The sequence below is a fragment of the Musca domestica genome, unplaced genomic scaffold, assembly GCF_030504385.1.
Source record: "Musca domestica strain aabys unplaced genomic scaffold, Musca_domestica.polishedcontigs.V.1.1 21, whole genome shotgun sequence".
Taxonomy (NCBI): Eukaryota; Metazoa; Arthropoda; class Insecta; order Diptera; family Muscidae; genus Musca; species Musca domestica.
In genome coordinates, this window is record NW_026712258.1 from 9001238 (window position 1) to 9025820 (window position 24583).

The window sequence follows — 24583 nt, forward strand, 5'->3', positions numbered from 1 at the left end:
TAAAATCGTCCAAATACCGAATATCGGAAGGTACCGTTATATGTGGGGCTATACGAAGACGTGGACCTGCATACAAAATTTTTTGTCATAGGTTGTAGTACCCATTACGAACTTCATATACGAAATTTTAAATAATTCCGTTGAATAATGTGGCTAAAATCATGAAAATACCGAATATCGGGAGGTACCGTTACATAGGGTTATACGAAAACGTGAATCGTCTTAGAATTTTACGCATATCCAGAAAATATATAATTTGCAGGATATATTATGAATATTTCGAGGAGTTACAAACGGAATGAAAAAGTTAATATTCCGTTCATAGAATGGTGGAGGGTATAAAAATGAGTATTACATGGAATAAATATATAAAACAATTTTTCTGATCTTTGCGGCTATGCAATCTTTGTTTGCTATCTCATCTAAGATAATCCCATGCTAACATATAATATACAATTTTTTCATGATATTTCATTGACAACATCTAACATTCAAAATTAAATTTCCTTTTTCGAAATATACATTCAACTTATATATGAACATATACAAAAATAACTAAGTTTGGTCGGGCTGAACTTATAATACCCCACATCATTTAGAAGAAATTTGAAAAAGTACAAAATTCCGTTGAAAAAATTGCCTCAAAAATGATTAAAATACCAACAACAAATACCAATCAAAGTCTGTCCAAAAATCTACATAAATCATCGAAATAATAAGTATCGTTAAGTACAGTTATATGTGAGTCTATGTAGATTATTTTCTATTCCACTTTTATTGGTGGTGTCAACACCAAATGTGGCTAAAATCACCAAAATACAGAATGTAGTCTAAATATAATATAATTCCGGTGAAAATGTGGCTAAAATCGTGAAAATACCGTATATCTAGAGGTACGGTTATATGGGGGCTATACAAAAAAACCTATAAAGACACTTCTCTGCAAGGATATTTCTTACATGCTGGGTAAAACCTGCTAAACTAATGCGCGGTAAAGTTATATTGGGGAGGGGGCTATACCAAAACGTGGACATATATGGCCCATTTTCAATACCAAAAATCGCAATAACATTTTATAAATCTTCTTCATTTCATTCGAAAGCTAAAATGATTTCCACGGACGGACGAGCGAAAATACATGGCTAACTCGATGTAGAATTCTAAGCTAATTAAATATATATTTACTCTATAGGAACCAAAATGGATATTTCGAGGTGTTACAGATGGAATGACAAACTTAATATACCATGCATACAAAGGTGGAGGTTATAAACCGAAGAAGTGTTCCATTTTATCAACGCGAATATAACATTCAGCTTTGTTTTTTAATTGACTCCATGACACGAACTATACATGTTCTTCATACATTTGACCGCATCAAGACAAACGAAGAAGCTAATTTTAAATATTCTGCTCGAATCGCAATACAATATTTATTGATATTAAATTGTGTTGACAACCTAAGAAGACCACATCAAAAATATTGTTGTTGTGAAATATTTAAATTGAAATGTTTGTTCTGAACTGAAAATTTGTAATTGTCGATACAAATGTGATTCGGGTTACATACATATTAAACACTCTAGATTGACGCAAATATGAATTTCAATTAAAATATTTAAATGATTTGCCGCACATACAATGTTGTATCTCATATATAGTTTTCCGTACGATAAAGTAAAACTAAGTAGGTATTAAGCAAGTTAAAAAGTATCAATCGGTTCTACCGACAGACATATACCCTCAGCCAATGTTCGATTATATAAGTATATTTAGACTTCCGATATGATTATTCAAATATTTCGTATCGGACCTAAATAGATACGATATAAATATTGTGACGGGCCAGGTTTGGAATATATTGGTAATGTCCTTCTCTTTATATGACATATGTGATAATTTTTAGAAAATGTTAATATGTGCGTGAGGTACCAGATATAGTCGACCGAAGTATTCCATTTTCATACTTCATCTAATACATATAAAAATACTGGTATGGGTAAAATTTACAAGAAAATCGAACATAATTTCATACATATTCATCTCAGGTTTCTGATTAAGAGAGATATATTTAAGTATAGCAACTTGTAAAGAATCGCTGACTTTTTTTGCAAGTTATGACAAATAAAAGTATTGAAAATGATGGCCCTTTGTGGGTGAGGTACCGAAGGGGTTCGCATATATATATCATCTTCACAACAGATCTTCTATTCTATGTTTGTATGTGTGAAATTTGAAGAGAGTTTGATGCTTATTTCGATTCTTTGAGCTTTTTTTTAATTTTGAACCTTATATGGGCAGGTAGCAAAATAAATGGTTCGATCTCTACCATCTTTATAGCAGATCTTGTGTTGATGGAAAGATTGAGATGTACTAAGTCTGGAATGGAATCGGATGTTAATTTCGCTTTTTTATGAGCTTCATGGATATTCAAAATGTTGAGCCTTTGCGGGGCAGGTACCAGAAGGAGTAGACCGATATATCCCATCTTCACAACAGATCTTATGTTAGTAAAAATAAGTAAAAGATGTGTGAAACTTGAAGACAACCGGACTATTCACATTTTATAAAAGTTGTAATTATTCAAAATGTTGACCCTTTGTGGGAGAGGTACTTGATGAAGTGAACCAATATTGCCCGTTTTCGTACCTGACCTAGCATTGACGCAAATATTAGGATTTGCAAAGTTGGAGCAAAATTGGATTATCATTTCTCTTTCCGTGTGTTCTTTGAAAATTTTGACATTTTTTGTGGGAGGTACCAGACAGATGGACGGACATCGCTAGATCGACTCCAAAAGTCCTGAAACGGATTTGGTCCAAAGAGACCTAGGGGCTAAACCCGTTATTTCGATGAGACACGTTTTGGCCGTATCAAATGATATGTATTCCCTCTGTAGCCACATGACTGAGGCTTTTATATTAATTAATCTGAAGGAGCTTTACTTTATGGCTACGGAAGACATGTGTATTTATATCACCAAAAACGTTCAAAAATGTCGCTTATTTAAATAACGGTTTTAGAGCCTACCCAGAATTTTCGGTAAGAGTAAATATTTACAAAACGGCCTACTAACCCATTATATTAACGTGACCATGTCAAAGGAAGTAAGTACTTATCACGCTGCCACCAACAGCCAAAAGCATTTTTTTGTTTTCCAATAGATGGTTTCTGGGACATAAACAGAAATATATTTCAAACCCGTTTCAGTTGTTGGTATTTGCATCTTTAAAAATGTAGATACATTGTCGACAAACTTTCAAAAGTTTTCAACTTTAAAATTGTTCAAAACTAAAACTTAATATTTATAATGACAACAAAACCATTATTGGTAAAACTATTATAGAATAGCAAATTTGTCAATTTTGTTGTTAAAGAGAAATACTCAATAAAATAACAATAATACAGAATAGGCCTACTGAAGTTACAGGATATACCTACCCTGTATATTTTAACAACTATTGCTATTGTTTATTTTATCGACAGTTTTTTATGTTTGCAATAAGAATTGTGTTTTTCTATAAAATGCGAATAAATTGTCTATAAACTTTCAAAAACTTTCAAGTTTTGTTTTCCTAAACAAAAATCCATGCACAACACAAGGCAAATTTATAATTTAAATTATAATTTTTATATTCCTTTTATGACGATGATAAAAACGATAGTTGTTAAAAATGGTTATAGAGTGTCAATATTGTCAACTTTGCCGTTAAGGGAATGACTTAATAAAATAACAATATCGATTGTTGTTAAAAATACAGATTAGGCCTTCAGAAGCGATTTAACCCCTTTCACTAGTTAAAAAAATATTTTTGGACAGATGCATGAAATCTAATTTTCTATAAATCGCAGTTGAACTTTGCAGTTGTATTTTTCCAAACTTTGTTTTACATATTTTGTTCTGGAAAAAAACAATAATAAATTCTGGAAAGGTGCAATGATCCCTTGAGAATAATAATAAAAGTATATCCTAGTAATCTACAACCCATTCAAAGTTCAATATTCCCCCTGCCAATACACCCACCAAATTATCTCTGGGAAGACATTTAATCTGTCTGAACATTTGATGGCTAATGTCAAGGCAAGAACAGCCACCGATTATTTGGTCTTGACTTTGCTCGTGATGACCGAAAATAACACCCCCAGAGCGAGTACGTGTTGCAGCTCTTTCACTTCTCACGATCATGGCCAGATAACAAAACGTTTCGCAGATTACGTTCTACTTCCGCCACACCACACGGAATGTAAATAGTCGCATGTATTTACGTGTGTACATGGTTGGGGATGAAATCTTGCCAATTTAGCATTGGTCCATACGTCGCCGTTCTCTGTAAAATCAGCGAATTTCATTTTTTTTTGTGGGTAATTCCGCGTTTCACCACCGCCAACAAGTGCCGATCTGAGAAACATGAGAATACGATAATGTCTGGGGCCACGCAAAGATTCTTGTCTGCAATGATGATTATGATGTTGACGATGATGCAATCGATTCGTGATAACGTTTACAAGACATTCCCAAAAGGTGATGTGATATGGTTAAAAATATATATTTTATAGCTGATGAAATGTACACACACGTACACGAGCATCAAAAGCAATTACAAGAATGGACTTCGTTTACATTTCGAAATATTTTTGATTAAAATCGCATGGTTGATTGATGATCGTGATGGCGATAGCGATTAAGAAAGAAGTCGTAATTGGGAAGAGAGTTATTTGGTCGAGAGTCCATTTTGTTGATGTTATAGGAGACCTTTGATTTCACTTCCAACAAACTTCAGAACGCTCTTCGAATTTCACACCATATCCACATTAAATAGACTGTACTTCGCTCCAGTTTTAGAGATTGATTTAGAATCACTGACGTATTTAGTGGGACCCAGGTGGAGAAGTACGTAGACTTTTCAAAATTAAGGGTTGAGGACTGAAACAGGACTGTGACATCAGTTCACTAATTACCAATCTATTTTTTTCGAGCGTCAGCATTAACAAATACTTTCGTTCCAATAACTTCGCAGGTGTACAGAACTCCCCGCCCTGGCACCTGAGACGTGCCTCTCTAGATCGTGTTTATTCCCCATCACTCACATGGAGTTAGGCCTGAATATTGTTCATACTAATGCATTATTATAATCCAATCCAATCCAATCCGGGAACTAGACACACATTACACAAAGACCACAGACCGACTAACCTCTCGTCCATTCCAATGAAGACCTTAAAAAGGGCTACTGAGATTGGAAATTCGTTTAAATTAAAATGTAAATATTAAGGCAGCACGCCTATGTCAAGAGTCAGTCAGACTTACAATCGTTTAACACATTTTTTCTAATAACTCGATATTACAAAAAATCTTTACTAAATAGAAACAAACTTAGTGTCGCGTTTTTTTAATAACCCCAGAAGGATCCATCTTCTGTACAATATTGGAATTTCCTCGCCAAGAAAAATTGGAATGCTGTTAATAAATAATAACGCAGTTATTATCCCACACCAACCCAACCTTTGGTGTCATCACTATTCAATAATACTAATCCAAAGTGATTCAATAAATCATTAGAACATAACCCAGTTTTAAGCTCCGAAAGTTCCCACCTAAAGACTGGTGGGAAAGACGAAAGACACTAATTCATGCCTTCTTGAATTGTTATTATAAGACGTAGTTTTTATACCCTCCACCATACATAGTATGAAGGGTATATGAAGTTCGTCATTCCGTTTGTAACTCATCGAAATAATAATTCTACACCTAACAAAGTAAATATATTCTTGATCAGCGTGAAATTCGAAAATGGGCTATGTCATCGATATCGTATAGCCTCCATATAACGGTACTTCCGGTCTTTTATATGATTTTAGCCAAATTTTTTGTCTAATTGTCTAAATAGGTCTAAGATATTGTATATCCCCCATATAACAGTACCTCCCGATATTCAGTATTTTCATGATTTTAGCCACATCTCTCAATGGAATTGTCTCAAAATCGACACCAGGAGTTCCTTCTGATTACTTTAACCCTGGAAGAGGTTATTCGGCTTTTGATGATATTAGCAACATTATTCACCAGAAATGTTTCAAATTTGATGATATTAGCGATATTATTTAACGAAATTGTTTCCAATTTCGTATTTGAAGTTCGGTAAGTAATATATGCAGCCCATGACAAAAACTTATGCAGGTCCACGTCTTCCTCTTCTTTTTCGACGTATTTTTTTAAATTTTTCAAGATCCTTCAAAATGCAGGAGGGTATCAAAATTTCATCTGTGTGTCCGTCGGTCTGTTCATGTATTAAGATCGCAAACAATATTTGTTTGACCTAAGGACGAACCTTATTGAAATTGGTGAGGATCGGTTCAAATTAAGATATAGCTCCCATATATATCTTCAACCGATTTCGGGTTAATTGAGCACCAAATGACCTGAATTTTGGCACATCCGACCGAATTCAGTTCAGAAGCAAGTACATCATATTTGGGGATAATCGGTTCAGATATAGTTATAGCTTCCATAAATATGTTTCATGTGTTAATGTCCCCCACATGCGTAGTATGCACTCCTCAATAATGATATTTGGCACCGCGGATCAGATACTGCTCAAAAAGACGTTTGCCAAAATTTATAGAGATCGGTTCAGATTTTTATACATCGTCGATATAATCTTCATCCGATTTTACGGTCATTGTCCACCATATATATGAAATCGCAGCCCAAATTTGATAAATTTTTCATATTCGACCGAATTTTACTATTTATTGAAACTACGTCCGGTATATCTATTGCTCCAATAAATAGTTTTTAATATAATTTTTATCGAAGTCATATTATGCACTCTACATTGGATATAGTTTCCAAATTGTGACTACTCTAAAACCATATACGCATTCAAAAAAGGATGGTCTACTTCACATAAATTCTCAATCCCAGCTCGACTTTTCACCTTTGTTTTATGTTTACATATTATTGAATAATACATATATGTTTATGCCATTGACATAATAATATTATGCAAAAATATATCAATGCTACAGAATAGTTTTGTTTTCATTTTCGAATATTCCAAATTTTAACAAAAACATGTCGTATTTACTTTCTTGACATTTCTATGAAATTTATGAACTCATTTAATTAGTTTTTTTTTTTTTTGGAATATATATTTCATAATCATTTTTAGGCTTATCAAGTTGAACAAAACATTGTTTAAACCTAGGTCAAGGGTGGTTCTTTGTCAATGAGTTTGTGCTGCCGAAATGGAGATGCACACGCCATTTCTATTATTAAATATTATAAAAAAATTGACAAATAATGATTCCGATTAAAAAACAAAAACAGATGCCGTCAGCAACAATATCAATTACGTTAAAGAAAAAATGGAATTCAAATGAAAAAATTGCAATGTTATTTATAAAACACCCAAAATTAAAAATGGCACAGTTTAAGAGGATTGCATTTTTGTGGACAGATTTCTTTTACGCTAGGTCTGCACTATAATCTAGCCAGTAAAAGTTTTCCAGTAAATTATGAAGTGAGATTTTTCTCTCTTGCGTACAAATATTGCAAAAAACAGCAATTGTGAAACGTGATGATAAAAAACAAATCGACAAATTATTATTTTTTGGTATTTTATTAATTTATTTTATTAATCTGATTAAGTGATGCCGCTGGCAATTAAACCGCTGATGAGGGAACATATTACAAATATACATGGTACATTTTCGTTACACATTTTGGCACCAATTAAGCAATCATCAGTTCAATGCAAGCCCTAGCATTCCGTCCTCTGTCACTGCATAATGATTATATATTTAATAGTTAGTGAATGGTGTTATAGTATGTTTCTTTTTGCTATATTTTTCTACATATTGATGAAGGAAAAGTACGTCATAGGATTGAACTATTCATTGAAAACAGTGTATGAACTAGATCATTCAGTCTAGCTTAATGCTTAAATCGCTTGCTAACCCTTAAAGGAAAGAAATCTAATTCAACGACGTCAATAAGATGGATTTTTAATAGGCAAGAGAGTTATTTATACAGACAGAAGAGTGGATGGTTGAATTCTTTTCGATTTTTCCCCGAAATCAGAAAAGAACGTTGCACATGTTTCCGATTCTAATGTCGAACTCGGAAAGAACTCAAAATTGTGTAAGATTGCCCATATTTCTGGAAGTTGTTTTCCGAAAAAAATCGGAAAGAACACTAGAGTTTCGTGAAGAATTCGATTAGAATTCGCAAAAAAGGAAATTCGGAACACTTTTTTATGTTTGAGACGAAATTCCGAAAAAATCTATTCGAAAATCGAAGAAATATAGGATTTTGGTACGAAATTTGGAATAATGTCGTATATTTTATCCATAATTCTAAAAATTTTCCGATGTTTGATACGAAATTCAGGAAAAAAATTAATATTTTTTATAGTTTTATCCGAGAATCGGATATGTGCAGAGTACTCTCAAACTTTTCGGGAAGAACCCCAGCGAATTTTTTGCACATACATCTTCCAACTGGAACCAATAACAATGTAGGCGCGACTCATCCAAAGTCTGTATACAATTTCTACTCACATTTACACAGCGATGGCTTAGGCCGTCAGACGAGTCCGAAATGTACCGACAATGTAAGCGAATGTTGGATGGGTCCAAAATCTACAGACATTGTAAGCGAAGGATGGTTGGGTTCGAAATCTATCGACATTCGATTCAGATGCAAGTGCGATGGACACATTTTATTATATTTTGTTTTGTTCTTTAATTGTAATATAGATTTTGTTTCACAATGTAATGTAATGTAGTGGTATTGCTAGACTCATCTAAATCGGATGCTAGTTGTATGCTATTAACAACTGTTATTTCATTTTTTTCCTATTGACAAAATAGTATACATTTGGATGGGTATTAAATTGTAATGGCCATCGGACTGCTGGGAACAGTAAAAAAATCTAGTTGAAAAAGAGTTAACTCTCTGCTAACGCGTTTTTTCTGATTTGCTTTGCATTTTTAAACGAAACAAAAGTATTTGCAGATTACTCGGAAAAATCGGACATCAGAGCCCTCGGAAAAAATTGTTAGCTGGGAACTATTACCTACCACACTACAATTCGAAAAACAAGACACAGCCTATCTCACCAACATACAACAACAACGTTACTCAATGAACGCTCAAAGCCCGACAAATCAACAGCCGTATGCAATTCTTTCACTACTTGCCAAGAATTGGCGACATGAGAAATAATTCGCATTGACTTATCTATGGTGAAGACATATAGAGTCGTATCGGTTGACAGAACAGGCTTGTTACTGCAGGGCGCTTGCGTTAAGGATGGCCTGTATTTAGAAGAATCGTTGGCTGGAAATCTTCTTGGTTTGGGTTAATTGTTCCACAGTTTTGGCTCACAGTTCCTCAGGCGCTTCGGCTCACCGTTTCAATCGAAATATCTGTATGTACCTGCACCTTAAACCTCCAGTTACCTATCGACAGAAAACCCGAATAACATTCAACCGGGATCCCGATGATGGTAAAATCATCTACAACCCGATGTCCATTCTACAGAGTTAAGGATTTTCCTAACAATGCAAACAACACGAACATCGTAATCTTCGATTACTCACATATCGTCTGCCTCGTAATTTTCTATCAACCACGACTCGTCAACATACGATTATCCTAAAATCGAATATAAACCGACATTTCTACATCATAGTTCCCATCTTAACACTAGAATTTCCGATCGTCGTAAACATCAAAATCCCGATAATCAATGGCACCTGAACAGCTATATATTAAATTCCCGTGCATCTCTTAAGTTAATTCGCCAACATAACTATTAAACCTATATTATCGCATTTAAACACGAGTCGATTGAAATTTAGTATTTAAATTCATAAAAACAAGTAAAAAAGTAGTAAGATCGGGCGGACTGAACTTTGAATACCCTCCAACACTTGGAACGAATTTGGAAGTTTTCAAAAAAAATAAAATAAAATCCATTTAAAATTCTGTTAAAATCTTAAAAATGCCAACTATAGCCACTATATTGGGTTATATACGAAGACATTGACGTGCATAGGTAAGTTTTGTTTTAAGCCATTACAACATTCAAATACGAAATTTGAAACAATTTCGGTGAATAATATCGGTAAAATCATCAAAATACCGAATATTTGGAGGTACCGTTATATGAAGGCTATACGAAGACGTGAGCCGGCATACGCAATTTATTGTCATAGGCTGTAGTACCTATTACTAATTCTAAATACGAAATTGCAACAACTCCGGTGAATAATGTCCCTAAAATCAAAATATCGATTATCGGGGGTGCCGTTGTATGTGGGCTATACGATATCGTGGGCCTATATAGACATTTCTCTTCCAGGGGGTACAGTGTTTAAAAAGAACTCATACTATGGATTTTTAGACAATTACCTGAAATTAAAAATGGAGCTAAAATCATCAAAATACCGAATAAAGGGAGGTATTCTTATATGGGGGATATATGATATCGTGGTCCTATATGGACAATACTCTACTCTTCCAAGGGTTAAAGTACTAAGTAAAGTAAATTTCATTCAAATTGGCAACTATCATAAAAATACCGAATATCGGGAGGTACAGACATTTCTCTTCTAGTATGGATTTTTGGACAATTCCATTAAAAAATGTGATTAAAATCATCAATATACCGATTATCGGGGATACCGTTATATGGGGACTATACGATATCGTGGACCGATATAGCCCATCTTCGAACTTGACCTGCAAGTTAAGGTTGTATCTTCAAAATTGATCACTCTTACATTATTGACATTCGATACGTTTTTCATTAATCAGGAATTATTATATACACGAATGTACACACGAAGAATAAGAGAAGAAAGAGGATTCAGGATCTCAAAGAAAACCTCGTCGAGAAAAGACATAAAAAATAGATTAACGTTGTAAATCTCGATATGACATAGATATATCTTAAATTTTTCATCTGATATGACAAATCGTTGAATTTTCTTCAATATGATTTTTTTTTCTTTTCCCATTCCTCCGCTTTTTCCAAATTAACATAATTCAAATTGAAAGTAAAATGAACGTAAGTGAAGAGAAGACAAAATAATTAAATGCAGCCTGCGGTTATTTCGCTAGCTTTTGCATTCAAATAATCGTACAATGCCACCCGGTTCTCCAATTCGTTTCATTTCAAACCAACATTTCGTGGCGCATTCGAGAGCATGAAGTCGCAAGCATTGGATCAAATTGCGGAACTTTTCTGTGTTGGCAAGAGCAAGTGGCAAAAATGTTGTTAGTTAATGCACTTGCAGGGCTTCCCTATTCCACCGAGTAGTCCAACTAGTAGTTAACCAGTCAGACGTCGAACGGCAACAAAGTACTGGTAACTGGGTCAGTAGAGTGTTTCAATTTCCAGCCCAAAACCAAAAGCCGACGCATGCCCTACGATTCTATACTTGTTAATCAAAACAAAAAGTAATTGTATTTCACTTGTTTAAATTGTATCTTCTTCTTCTATATCTATAAAAGGGGAAAATATTTGTATGTTTGTTTGTAATTTATGGACTCGAAAACCGCTGAATAGATTTTCCTGAAAATGTCCATATATACTGCAACATCGCCTGAAAGTAACATGGGCTATATACATTTTTGAATTTCCACTTGGAACTGGAGATATAGCATCAGAATCGGAGGTACCTCCCAAAAATTTAGATTTTATATGCACATATATGTTGATTGGTTGAAGATACAGTCTCCAAATTTGGAATACGTAACGGAATTTGGAACAAAAATAAGTTTGCCAAATTATATTGTAATCGGTTCAGATTTGGATATAGCTCCCATATATATTTTCGACCGATTTCGTTCATTTGATGCCTCAAACACAATATGAATGTTCGATTCCAATGAAATTTGGAATGTGTGACGGGATTTGATCCGAAAATAAATTTGTCAAATTATATCATATACATTTTCGGCCAATTTCATGTATTTGGTGGACCAAACACGATATGTATTTCCAATTGTAATGAAATTTAAAATATGTAACGGAATTGGGAGCCAAAATGAATTTGTCAAATTAAATTGAAATCGGTTCAGATTTGGATATAGTCCCATATATATTTTCGACCGATTTCATGTATTTGATGCACTAAACACGCTATGTATCTCTAATTTCAATGAAATTTGGAATGTGTAGCGGAAATTAAAACAAATATACATTTGTCAAATTTTATTAAAATCAGTTCAGATTTGGATATAGTTCTCATATATATTTTCGACCGATTTCATGTATTTTATGCACCATACACGATATGTATGTCCGATTCCAAAGAAATTTGGAATATGTAACGGGATTTTGATTAGAAAATAAATTAGTCAAATTATATTAAAATCGGTTCAGATTTGGATATAGCTCCCATAAATATTTTCCGCCGATTTCACATATTTGATGCACAAAACACGATACGTATTTCCGATTCCAATCAAATTCGGCATGAGTGGCTAAATTTGGTACAAAAATAAATTTAAAAAATTTTATTGAAATACGCTCAGATTTGATTATAGCTCCCATATATATACTCAGCCGATTTCACATATTTGATGCACCCAAAGCGAGAGAGACAAAATCTGGCACCAGAAAAAATTGCCAAATTATATTGAAATCAGTTGAGGTTTGGGTATAGCTATTTACGCATTAAAGTAGTGCAATAATTTTTTTTTAATTTTTAAATTTGTTTTTTTTTTTTTAACCAACATATATTTGTAAATAAAATTTTGAATGCATATAAAATCAAAAGGGGTAGCGAAGCGCACCGGGTTCAGCTAGTCCAATATAAAATATCCAATATAAAAATATGTACAAATATATCCTAGGTATTAGCAAAAGTATATTCTACAAATATTTATGACAGGTTGGGTCCTCGACATGTATCTTTTTCATTAATTTAGTTTTTCATTTCGAAATATTCACATTAAACTATCAGAAATACTAGGGGAAATTCTTCATAACCAAATTCCAAGAATACTTTCGGAGCCACCAATTGATTGCTGATACAAAAGAACGGAACAGCTTGAAGTGCGCCACATACTTAACTTATGGCAGTCATTGTTGGCGTTTATTCTTTCCGACATTTCACATCCGCAGTCGCTAAGAATGATGTCAATGATTTTTTTGCGGCTGGGTGGCGGTTTTCTTTGACAAAGCCAGTGCAACCGACATGAACCTTGACAAAAGTCATGAATCAATTGAATTTGTGTTTTTTTTTTTTTTTTTTTCGTTTATCGTTTTTATTCGTTCGTTCATCCATCATCAATAGGCCTTTGACCGTAGATAAATCCATACTCACTAACTATCCGAGGCAAAGTTTGTGAATTACGTTTGAGTTCAACCGTAAGAAAGCGTAGTAGTCGATGTGTGCTCCGCCATCACCACTACTAAGACTTCGTAGCTCTCGATGTGATAATTTGAGAGTGTTTCCAACTAAATTGGAATGCTTTAAAAATTACTTTGGTCATTGTAAGCCAATTAAACGCCAACATGTTATGGCAAATGTGGCCGACAGCAGGGTGGGGAAACACTGGTATAATGACCTCAAAGTAACTATTGGGAATTTGATGTGAATATCGTCACAAGATCAGATATCCAATGTTCACTTTGTACCTAGAAAAGTTATAAAACCACAGGAAAATGCGTTGGGCCACAAAAATAGTATTCTCTGTGTTTTCCCAAAATAGTAGTAAATATCAAATAACCCATTCGAAAATGTCATAGAAAAGATTTTACATGTTTTTTACTAAATACAAGGAAATATCAAAATTACAAAAAACAAATTCATTTTCACTTACCCGCCTTGCTGGACGCATCTGTATCGCCCTGCTCCTGCAGTCGCTCCGTCAACAATTTATGTATGACACCATAGGTGTTGATAATACCAAAAATAACTCCGTTGCAGAGAAATGCACTGATCATGACCAACCAAGCACGCATACCGCCATCTGGTGGTTCCTTAGCGCCATGAATGTCTCGACAACACGGAGCTTCAATGTGTTCCGGCATTGGCAATGCCTTGGACTTTTGAAATTTGCCATTTGCATGATTGTTGCCGTTCAAGCGTCCGCCGTTATCGATCGCTACAATTTTGCCATTCGACTGCGAACTCTCATTTAAGGGCTCGTTTTCTGTCATAGCCGTATTGCTTTAAATTCCGTCAGTTTAAATTTTTCTGAAAAGAAAATAAAAAATCAATAGTTTATTTGAAAAACAATAAAAATGTTTTCAGTTATTTAAAAACAGTCAGAGAGTAGCCGTGCTATAGTACTATAGTACGCTTACATTGTACTGACGTTGGCAAATCAACAACATTTAAACGAAGCCCTGTACTTATCGAAAATATGAATTTAAAGTCTAACATTAGGGTTACAGATGGAAGAGCTTCTGTAAAAACGAAAAAATAAATCAGACCTCCGAAAAAGTCTGTTTGCTGTTTCACGCACACACATATCAGAAAACAAAATATTTTGTTCCACCCGATATCACCCTTAGGGCTAACTCTCACTCTATATCGATCGATTTTTATACCCTCCACCTTGGAAAGGAGAGTATATTAACTTTGTCATTCCGTTTGTAACATCCCTTAATATTCGTCGTAGACCCCATAAAGTATATATATTCATAATCAGCATATTCATTCTAAGTCGATTTAACGATGTCCGTCTGTGTGTCTGTTGAAATCACGATACATCCCAAATTATTTGACGTAGGCAGAAAAATTTAGCAGAACAATTTGTATTGAGTCTAGGATGCCTGGTATTGAAAATGGTGGCGAAACATTTCATGTATGGGTCCACGTTTTGGTATAGCCCCCATATAACGGTACCTTCCGATATTCGGTATTTTGATGATTTTTGTCACATTTTTCACGGATTTGTGTAAAAGTTGCTATTTGTTGGTCATAATGGGTTCACGTTTTGGTATAGCCCCCGTATAACGGTACCTTCCGATATTCGCCATTTTGATGATTCTTGTCAGATTTTTTTTAAGGATTTGTCTAAAAATTGGTATTTGTAGGTCATAATGGGTTTAATGTTTCCTTCACCCTAAGGTGGACCGGCCAAATTTAATGTTTTTTTTTTACTTGTACAAACGAGAGAGACTCGTGAGTGCTTCCACACAAAACAAAAGTGTAATACACAGTATAAAACCATTCATTTCAGATAAAATCCTTCTTCATTGTTTTTACTTTTTAATTAATATCGTCGACAATAAATATTCTTTAGAAATAAATTTGACACTTCTATTACTTGCATGAAAACGTCAACACTATCAGATGACTTGTAATAACTATAACATGTTTTATACATTAAAATAAATGACGTGACAAATTGTTTAAACATTAACATTAACACATTGAATTAATCCAGGAATTTGATGAATCGGTTGTTGCAATACGTTGACCTTATCTATCGAAGTTTATATGTACATTTGCCTTTTCGTGTAATATGAGGAATTTATAGATTGGAAAAACGGAGTTTATAAACTCATAATTCAATAAATGTGTAGAAATTTTATAATTTTTGGAGTTCGAATAAAAAAGGGATATTTTGCAAAAAAACTATAAAGTTTTTTAATGAAATAAATATTTTCACTAAAATTGATAGTTTTCAAAATTCAATTACAAACATTCACATTTTATAGTTGCCATATAAATGTATTTCCAGATATTCGATATTTCCATAATTTGAGACATACTTTTCACCAGAAATGTTTTGAAGATCCTATGACAGAAAATGTCTCTTACAGGTCCGCATCATCATACATCCTCCATATATAAAAGTACCCTACATTCGGCATTTCGATGATTTTAGCTACATTATTCATCGGAATTCTTTCAAATTTCATATTGTAAATTGCCATAAGCAGGTCCATGTCTTCGTATTGCTCAAACATAACCGTAACTTCCTATACTCAGTATTTTTATGATTTTAGCAGTACATATCAACGGAATTTTTGCAAATTTGAATCACCTTGTGCATAAATATACAATACTAGCTGAAGCCGGCACGATTCGCTACCCCTTTTGATTTTATATGCATTCAAAATCTTATATACGAATATTTTGTGGTTTTAAATAAAAATAAAACAAATTCAAGAATATAAAAAACTATTTATGAATATGTTTTAGAGTATACAGGGTGAGATGAAAAAAACTGCAGGCAACTTCAGACTGCTGTCATTTCTAAGCCACTCGTCCGTCAGTTGTTAAAACGACGGAAAATGGCTCGTGTTCTGAACATATCGCAATATTCCATTCGGCAAATATTGAAAAATGAGCTCATGGTAAAGTCATTAAAATTCCGAAAAGTGCAAGAACTTACACCGCAACAAAAAGAGAATAGACTCAAAAGTGCCAAAGAGTTACTTCTCTCGGCCGAAAGTGGTAAACTACGGAATTTGGTTTCTCGGATGAGAAAACATTCGTTGTCCAGCAGTTTGTAAACAAACAAAATGATCGTGTTTACTTGCCAAAGAGGTCAGCTGAAAATGCGTACCTTCGGTTGGCCACCAGAACTCAAGCGCCGGTCATGGTGATGGTGTGGGCTGCCATAACAGCCGATGGTCGCTCTCCGCTAGTATGAATCGACCGGGCCATCAGAATAAATGCCAAATATTGTCGCGAAAATATTCTTGAGGGTGTATTAAAGCCTTAGGCACGCAAACATTTTGACCGCAGACCTTGAAAATTCCAACACTCAGCACCATCGCACTCAGCACGCGCCACCCAAGAATGGTTACAAAATGAGGTTGCTCGTTTCATTTCCAGCGCACAATGACCACCAAAATCTCCGAATACCATTTCGTTGGACTATTGTGCCTGGAGTATTTTGGACAGCAAGGTTGGCACTAAAAAATACCAAATTGTCGATCACCTCAAGCAAGCTCTTCGAAGGGAATTGGCCAAAATAACGCAGAGCAATATTCGGGCAGCGTGTGACGGTTTCATTGGTCGTTTTAAGGCCATCATTTGTGCCAAAGGTGACCAATTCGAACAAATCTAAACTTCTTCTAAAATTTGATGCTATTTCCGACATTTTTTGTTTCATTCAATAAAATTTAAAAAAAAAAAATTAAAAATTATGGCGTTTGACTTTGTTGCAGTTTTTTATCTCACCCTGTTTGGCTAAAAGACATGAATGTTTTTTCTAACGATCTTTTAAGTCATCCTAATTAATACATTTTTTATAAACCAAGACAATGGAAAATTAGGGACCAAAACTTGATATTCTTTTAAGTGATATAGTATATCACATGGTCGTGGTCGTCCATCTACATCTCTCTATCTTGTGGAAAATTTATGGTGAAAATTCTCGATTTATAAGCAGTAAACGTTTTGAATAATTTCTGGCAATCATCAAAAAATTTAGAGTCATGTTCAAAAAACTAACACAAATGCAAAAAACAAGCAAAAAAGCACTAAGTTCTGCCAGGCTGAACTGCAAGCCTAACACCCATCTGATTAAAATGTTATCAACCTACTTTATTTCGTTTGGAAGCTAGAATGATTTTATCTGCAAAATTGTCGAAATGAAATTTTATGCTGATCGAGAATATATATGCTTCGTACGGTCTAAAATGTATATTTCGAGGTATTACAAATGGAATGACTCTCCATGCTATGGTGGAAGGTATAAAAGAAAGACGAAAACGTCTGCACAAGCAGATGCATTGTAATAAATATACCTAGTTTTAAACAATAACATAAATGACATGACAAATTGTTTAAATTATGTAAACACAAGCTTTAACAATAATATTACATAGGGAATTAATCTAGGAAATTTGATAAATCGGTTGTTGCAATACGATGACCTTATGATTATGTACGTTTGTGATTCATTTTGTCATACCAGCAAAAATTGATATTTGTGTAAAAAATGAATCAACAGATAAAAACAAATACGTTGAATTTTGTTCATAAAGAGTGTGTATATCAAAGTCAATCCTGAGGGCTTTAAAGCGGAGACAAAGCTTCCTATATTGTTATTCTTTCAACATAAGATGGTTCTATATTAAATCTACCTACCATTCCGTTTGCAAAACTTCCAAACATTCGCCTGAGACTCACTTTGGCTCTGTACATCTCTCAATAAAAATCAAGAAAGAGTCCAGAATATTTTGTAATTTGGCAGACCAAATAAATGATTCGTATGAAAAATGGGTTATATCGGCCTATGTTTGGAATATATCTCTTATTTTTCGTCATATTGAATGTTCAGTCACATTTTCTAACCGATTGAGCTGTGAATCCATGACGCTTAGGCCTGATGACGTCTTCTACGACCTATATTAGAACAAAATAATCCTCGTGTTTTATCTGCAATATTGTCGAAGACACTATATACCTAAAATTGATGCATTCCAAGGAATCTATCGGAAATTGTCCAAAAATGAGGGAGATGGGGAACTTGCCCCTCTATACACGTAACTTCTATTATTAGCTCAACTTTCATTATCTACTGAATTTTCCATGTAATTATTGGAAAAATTAATTAATTTATCGCTTTTAAATATGGGAGTGCGAATTCGATACGGCAAAATTAAAAGCTCTTTGATTTGTTTAAAAGTAGATCAGTATCTTACTACAAATCAGAAGGTTGCATGTTCAACCCAGTTAATGGGAAAATATAAATACAAATTTACATAAATGCGCCTTAAGGAGTATTATTCGGTTATTTTGGAATAGTGGGGCCTAAGTGGCTGGCTGTTTTAATAGGATGACCAACCAAAAATTGGCCCAAAACATAAACTGGGTCACCAGATTTTTGTTGTTGTTTTTATAAACTCAGCCATATGGCTATGTTGTGTATATATTATGTGATACGACCAAAACGGTCTCTTTAGACCAAATTGGTTTCAGGACATTTGGAGATTGCCTGCTAGTGCGCATGATAAATCCCAATTGGGTCCAAATTTGTTACATCGTAATATTATTTCCAAACTTAGATCGGGATCAAAGAAGGTAATATCGGTCCACTCCTTCTGGTATCTCCCCCACAATGAGGTCAAAATTTAGAATAACAAAACGCTCTTAAAAAGCGATATAAGATTTATCAATATTTATATCTCTCATAACTTTCGAAACAAGTTAGCTTTTCTTTTCAAACTTGGTATATCTAAATGTTTCAGAGATCTCATGTGAAAATGGAATTTATTGGTTCACTCTTTCCCGTACCATTCCACCAAAATTAACAATTATTGACATAAATTGGAAATAAATCTTGGTTTTTCTTTCAGTTTTGCCCATTGGAATATTTTCACCAGTATTAAATGAAGTGGAATACTTATTTAATGATTTTCAAAATATTATCTTAATTGTGCTGCAAGTAGTATATACAGGGGGAGATGAAAAAACTGTAACTAACTTCAGACTGCTGTAATTTCTAAGCCACTCGTCCGACAGCTGTAACAGCTCATTATATTGTTTACAAGCGTACAAAAGCATTTTGGTGAGAATTTTCCAGAAAAAAAGTTTATATTTGGCTGGAAAACCACAAGTGGCTATCGTTAGGGCATTCGAGCATTTAAAAGTGAATAAATCTTTTGTGTCCCGTACCATCGCTCCACATCGTCATCGTCAAGGAAGTGGACGGAAGAAAACAGCAACATCAGCAGAAATGGTTCGAAAAGTAAAAAAGCGACTTGATCGAAAACCGCGTCGCTGTGGCCGAAAAATATCTCGTGAGCTGAACATATCGCAATATTGAAAAATGTGCTCGGCCATTGAAATTCCAAAAAGTGCAAGAACTTATACCGCAACAGAAAGAAAAAAACTCAAAAGACCTAAAGAGTTGCTTCGCTTGGCCGAAAGTGGTGAACTGCCGAATTTGGTTTTCTCCGATGAGAAAGCATTCGTTGTCCAGCAGTGTATAAAAAACAAAATGATCGTGTTTACTTGCCAAAGACGTCAGCTGAAAATGTGCACCTTCGGTTGGCCACCAGAACTCAAGCGTGGGCCGCCATAACAGCCGATGGTCGCTCTCCGCTAGTATTAATCGCCGGTGGCATCAGAATAAATACCGAATATTATCGCGAAAAAAATTTGGCCGCCGACCTCGGACATTCCAACAGGATTCAGCACCATCGAACTCAGCACGCGCCACCCAAGAATGTTTACAAAATGAGGTTCCTCGCTTCATTTCCAGCGCACAATGGCCACCAAAATCTCCGGATAACAATCCATTGCACTATTGTGTCTGGAGTATTTTGGAAAGCAAGGTTGACACTAAAAAATACTAAAGTGTCGATCACCTCAAGCAAGCGCTTCGCCGGGAATGGGCCAAAATATCGCAGAGCAACATTCGGGCAGTTTGTGACGGTTTCATTGGCCGTTTGAAGGCCATAATTCATGCCAAAGGTGACCAAGTTGAACAAATCTAAACTTATTCTAAAATTTGATGCTATTTCCGACATTTTTTGCTTTCATTCAATAAAATTAAAAAAAAATGTAAAAATTATGGCGTTTGACTTTGTTGCAGTTTTTTTAGCTTACCTGTATAGTCAAAACCCAATTTATCAAAACTTTGGCATTATTCACAAATAAGTTTTGGTTATTTCGCCCGCTTAATACTTGCTAAAATCGGAAACAGATCTGAAGATTGGTATACCAAAAGAAAGCTAGAACGAGTATTTCGCCTTTTTACATGAACTTGGGGCAAAACAACGAACAACAGACTTGTAGGTCTACATTTTCAGTGATCTGTATAGATCACAGATAGATTAAATACAATCCCCAAATAAAAATTGGACTTAAAAACATTTTCAGGGCCTCTTTTTGCATGACCATACGTCAATATTAAGAAAAATCAAACTATTCCTTTTTAAACTTTTTATTAACTCGAAACCATGGTACAAAAAAAGGTAAGGTAGAGCTTCCAGCTGATTACAATTTTTTTAAGCTCATTTCGAATTCATTTTTGTATGGTCATACAGAAACAGTCCCTTAATGACTTTAATAAACCAATCGAATATAAATAGTAAGAGCTTGCATGCTTTATATTCTTTAATTTCCCGCCATAGTTTCGTATTATCGTCGTTTTCATTGTGGCGATATTATCCAGAAGATACAATTTTCTATACCGATTGTTTTCTATAACCAATACGCACAGTTCACATTATATGTTCATAGATAGGTATGTCTTTTCAATTTCAACTAAAGTTTCAGTTACAGGGTCAAACCCCGCACTGATTTTAACAACCGATCGCACTGCAGACATTGACGTTGAAGGCTGCCTGCTGCAATTGCAAAATGCCATTTCATCATTGTGGAATCATTTTACAAAAATAAAACGAATCCACACGAACTAAACCGCATAACAGGGCCGCAAAAGGTAGTCACTGTCCATAAATGAGAACTATTCAGCATTAATTTTTTTTCATATTTTTTGCTTTCTGGTGTTCATTTTTGTTGTGATATGCAAAAAATAAAAATTAAGAACAAAACAAACTTTTGTTTTGAGTTTTCCGTATTTTGTTTTGTTTTGTTTCTTTTCGTTTTTTTTTTTTCAGATACAAATAGTATCACTTCAAACACACATTGCACACATCATCGCTTCTCTATAATACTGTACGTGGGGATGGACGATAGATGGGTGTGCGGCGGCACATCAGCCTTATTTCCAATGAATAGGCAGGGAGAGACCCGCAAATACACGTGTTTCGATTATTACTCACTCACTTTCTTTTAAAAATATCAACAATTGCACATGCACACACGCACACTCGCCTCTTCCTCGGTTGGCGTGGAGAGTTTGGTTCGAATAATAATAAATGGCAGAAAAGTGTTCTCGCAACCTTGAAATTTCTATTCGAATTTTTAATTTTGCACAAATTTATTTATTTTTTGTCAAAAATTACCGCAAACTATGTGTTTTATATAGGTCGGTATAACAAAACTATGAGCGCCGCAATATTTACTATTTTGTTTTTATTTTTTTTTTAGAATAAATTAGTTCCGCGAGTCTTCTTATTGTCAAGCGATAAGTAATTACGACAATCCGAAAATTGGCAGAGCGAACTACCATTCACGACGGCGGTCGTGGGTAAAGTAAAACTTTGTCATTCTCCCTGCCACAATTATTGATTTGTTTATTTGCACCGACACTCGACGCTAGTGTTGTCGCGACAAGCGATTGCACTCCGTTGACGATGTAAAAAGAACACGAACCGCCTCGCCACTCAGCGTTGCTATGGTTAACGAAGAAAAACATTCTTCTATCGCAATGAAAGGTTCTCGGGAGAACTTTTTTGTGGTAAATATTTATGTTAATGCTCGGGTGCGCTGAAATACCCATATCTGATAACGACTGTTTGCCACACGCACGTACAGGGGACACTCGTCGAACACGTATTGCCACATACGGAATTGTAAATGTAATGTAGGTGGGGTGGGGGTGGGGGTGAATAGGGGTGACAACTGCATACAAAGGAATTTAAGGTAAGAATAAAATGTCATCATACTCATCCTTGCATTAGGGAATGGATAATTACGGGAGTGGGCTGGTCGGTAGTGACGTCAACCAAATTAAAGGGTGTTTTTTTTAAGCTCGATAGAACTTTAAATTGTAAAAAGTAACACAAAAAATTAAATGTTGATGAAATTTTTTTTATTTGTTTCAGTATACTCTGGCAAATCATCATCACTATATGCGTCATTCTTTTTTTTAAAAATATGGATGACATTGATCCGGAAGAGATGTGGTTTCAACCGGATGGCGCTACGAGCCATACGGCGAACGCAACCATCGACTTATTGAAATCAAAATTTGGCGATAAGTTGATTTCGAGAAGTGGACCTGTCAATTGGCCTCCAAGGTCCTGCGATTTGACACCTCTCGATTATTTCCTGTGGGGCTACGTGAAGTCACTGGTTTATGCTGATAAACCAGCAACAATTGACGCTTTGGAGGCCAGCATTGTTCGTGTTATTCGTGACATACGGCCAGCAGTGCTCGAAAAAGTGGCCAAAAATTGAACGTCCAGAATGCACTTCGTCAAGAACAGCCGCGGTGCCCATATGCCCGAAATCATTTTTAAATGTTAATGTCACGTATTGATTAAAATTTAATTTTTTGTGATATTTTTTACAATTTCAAGTTCTCTCGGGCTTAAAAAACACCCTGTATAAAAAAGTGACCAGAAACTTATTCGTTCAACCCTCTAATTTTTTAATAAACATCCCTAAACCAGCACCATAATGGGTAGAATATAAAGTGACTACGCTTTCACAAAGCCAATATCCTTTTAATCATGTTCCGTTATTTATTAAAGGACGAAAAAATGAAAAAAAAAACTCAAAAAGTAGTTAATGAATAAAAGGAAACACCATAAATTTTCCTTTAATTATAGATAGGTTGACCTTTCTAAAATAGGACACCATATTGCCTCTGATTTTCCTCTTGTGTACTGACCAGCGGTCAATCAATCAAGCGGCAATTAAGTGTGGCAATCAAACATGCATTGACTAAAATTGTTTGTTAGCAATTGTCTATTTATACGACCAAAATTAATCAGGGCATTTGGAGTCGATCTTAGCCTGTGCACACGATAACTCTCAAAGGGAGTATCCGATTTGATCTAAAATTTTCAAATCTCAATATTTGTGTCAATGCTATGTCAGAAAAAAATTAACAATATCGGCCCACATCGTATACCACTCGTTCAGATACTATGACTATCGTCAGAGCACTCCAGCATTTAAATGTGAATACATTTTTTGTGTCTCGTACCATCGCTAGTTACCGTTATACTGGTAGCGTAGCCCGACGTCAAGGGAGTGGATGAAAGAAAAAAGCAACATCAGCAGAAATGGTTCGAAAAGTAAAGAAGCGACTTGATCGAAACCCGCGTCGCAGTGGCAGAAAAATGGCTCGTGAGCTAAATAAATGAAATTCCAAAAAGTGCAAGAACTTACACCTCAACAGAAAGAAAATAGACTCAAAAGAGCTGAAGAGTTGCTTCGCTTGGCCGAAAGTGGTGAACTGCCGAATTTTGTTTTCTCCGATGAGTAAACATTGGTGATGAGTAAGCAGTTTGTAAACAAACAAAATGATCGTGTTTACTTACCAAAGATGTGCACCTTCGGTTGGCCACAAGAACTCAAGGCCATGGTGATGATGTGGGCCGCCATAACAGCCAATGGTCGCTCTCCGCACGTATTCATCGACCGTGGCATTAGAATAAATGCCGAATATTATCGCTAAAATATTCTGGAGATTGTATTAAAGCCTTGTACACGCAAACTTTCCAACAGGACTCAGCACCATCCTACTCAGCACTTGCCACCCAAGATAGGTTGCAAAATGAGGTTCCTCGCTTCATTTCCAGCGCAATGTCCACCAAAATCTCCGGATACCAATCCGTTGGACTATTGTGTCTGGAGTATTTTGGAAAGCAAGGTTGACACTAAAAAATACCAAAGTGTGGATCACCTCAAGCAAGCGCTTCGCCGAGAATGGGCCAAAATACCGCAGAGCAACATTCGGGCTGCGTGTGACGGTTTCATTGGCCGTTTGAAGGCCATAATTCGTGCC

The 24583-nt window shown here is 35.0% G+C and overlaps 1 protein-coding gene across 2 annotated transcripts in view; it reads right to left on the reverse strand.

Moving 5' to 3' along the window:
- The window catches only part of LOC101893323 (monocarboxylate transporter 10), a 35795-nt gene extending 13613 nt beyond the window's left edge, over positions 1-22182 (reverse strand). The window contains exons 1-2 of one of the 2 annotated variants that reach the window (XM_020038486.2): positions 21726-22182; positions 13844-14220 (exon numbers count right to left, since the gene is read on the reverse strand). In XM_020038486.2, the coding sequence (XP_019894045.2) occupies positions 13844-14183 (340 nt within the window). In that variant the 5' untranslated portion in view covers positions 14184-14220; positions 21726-22182. The remainder of the gene's footprint in view (positions 1-13843; positions 14221-21725) is intronic. The other variant, XM_005188280.4, reaches the window with a different exon arrangement.
- Between the last annotated feature and the right edge of the window lie 2401 nt (positions 22183-24583).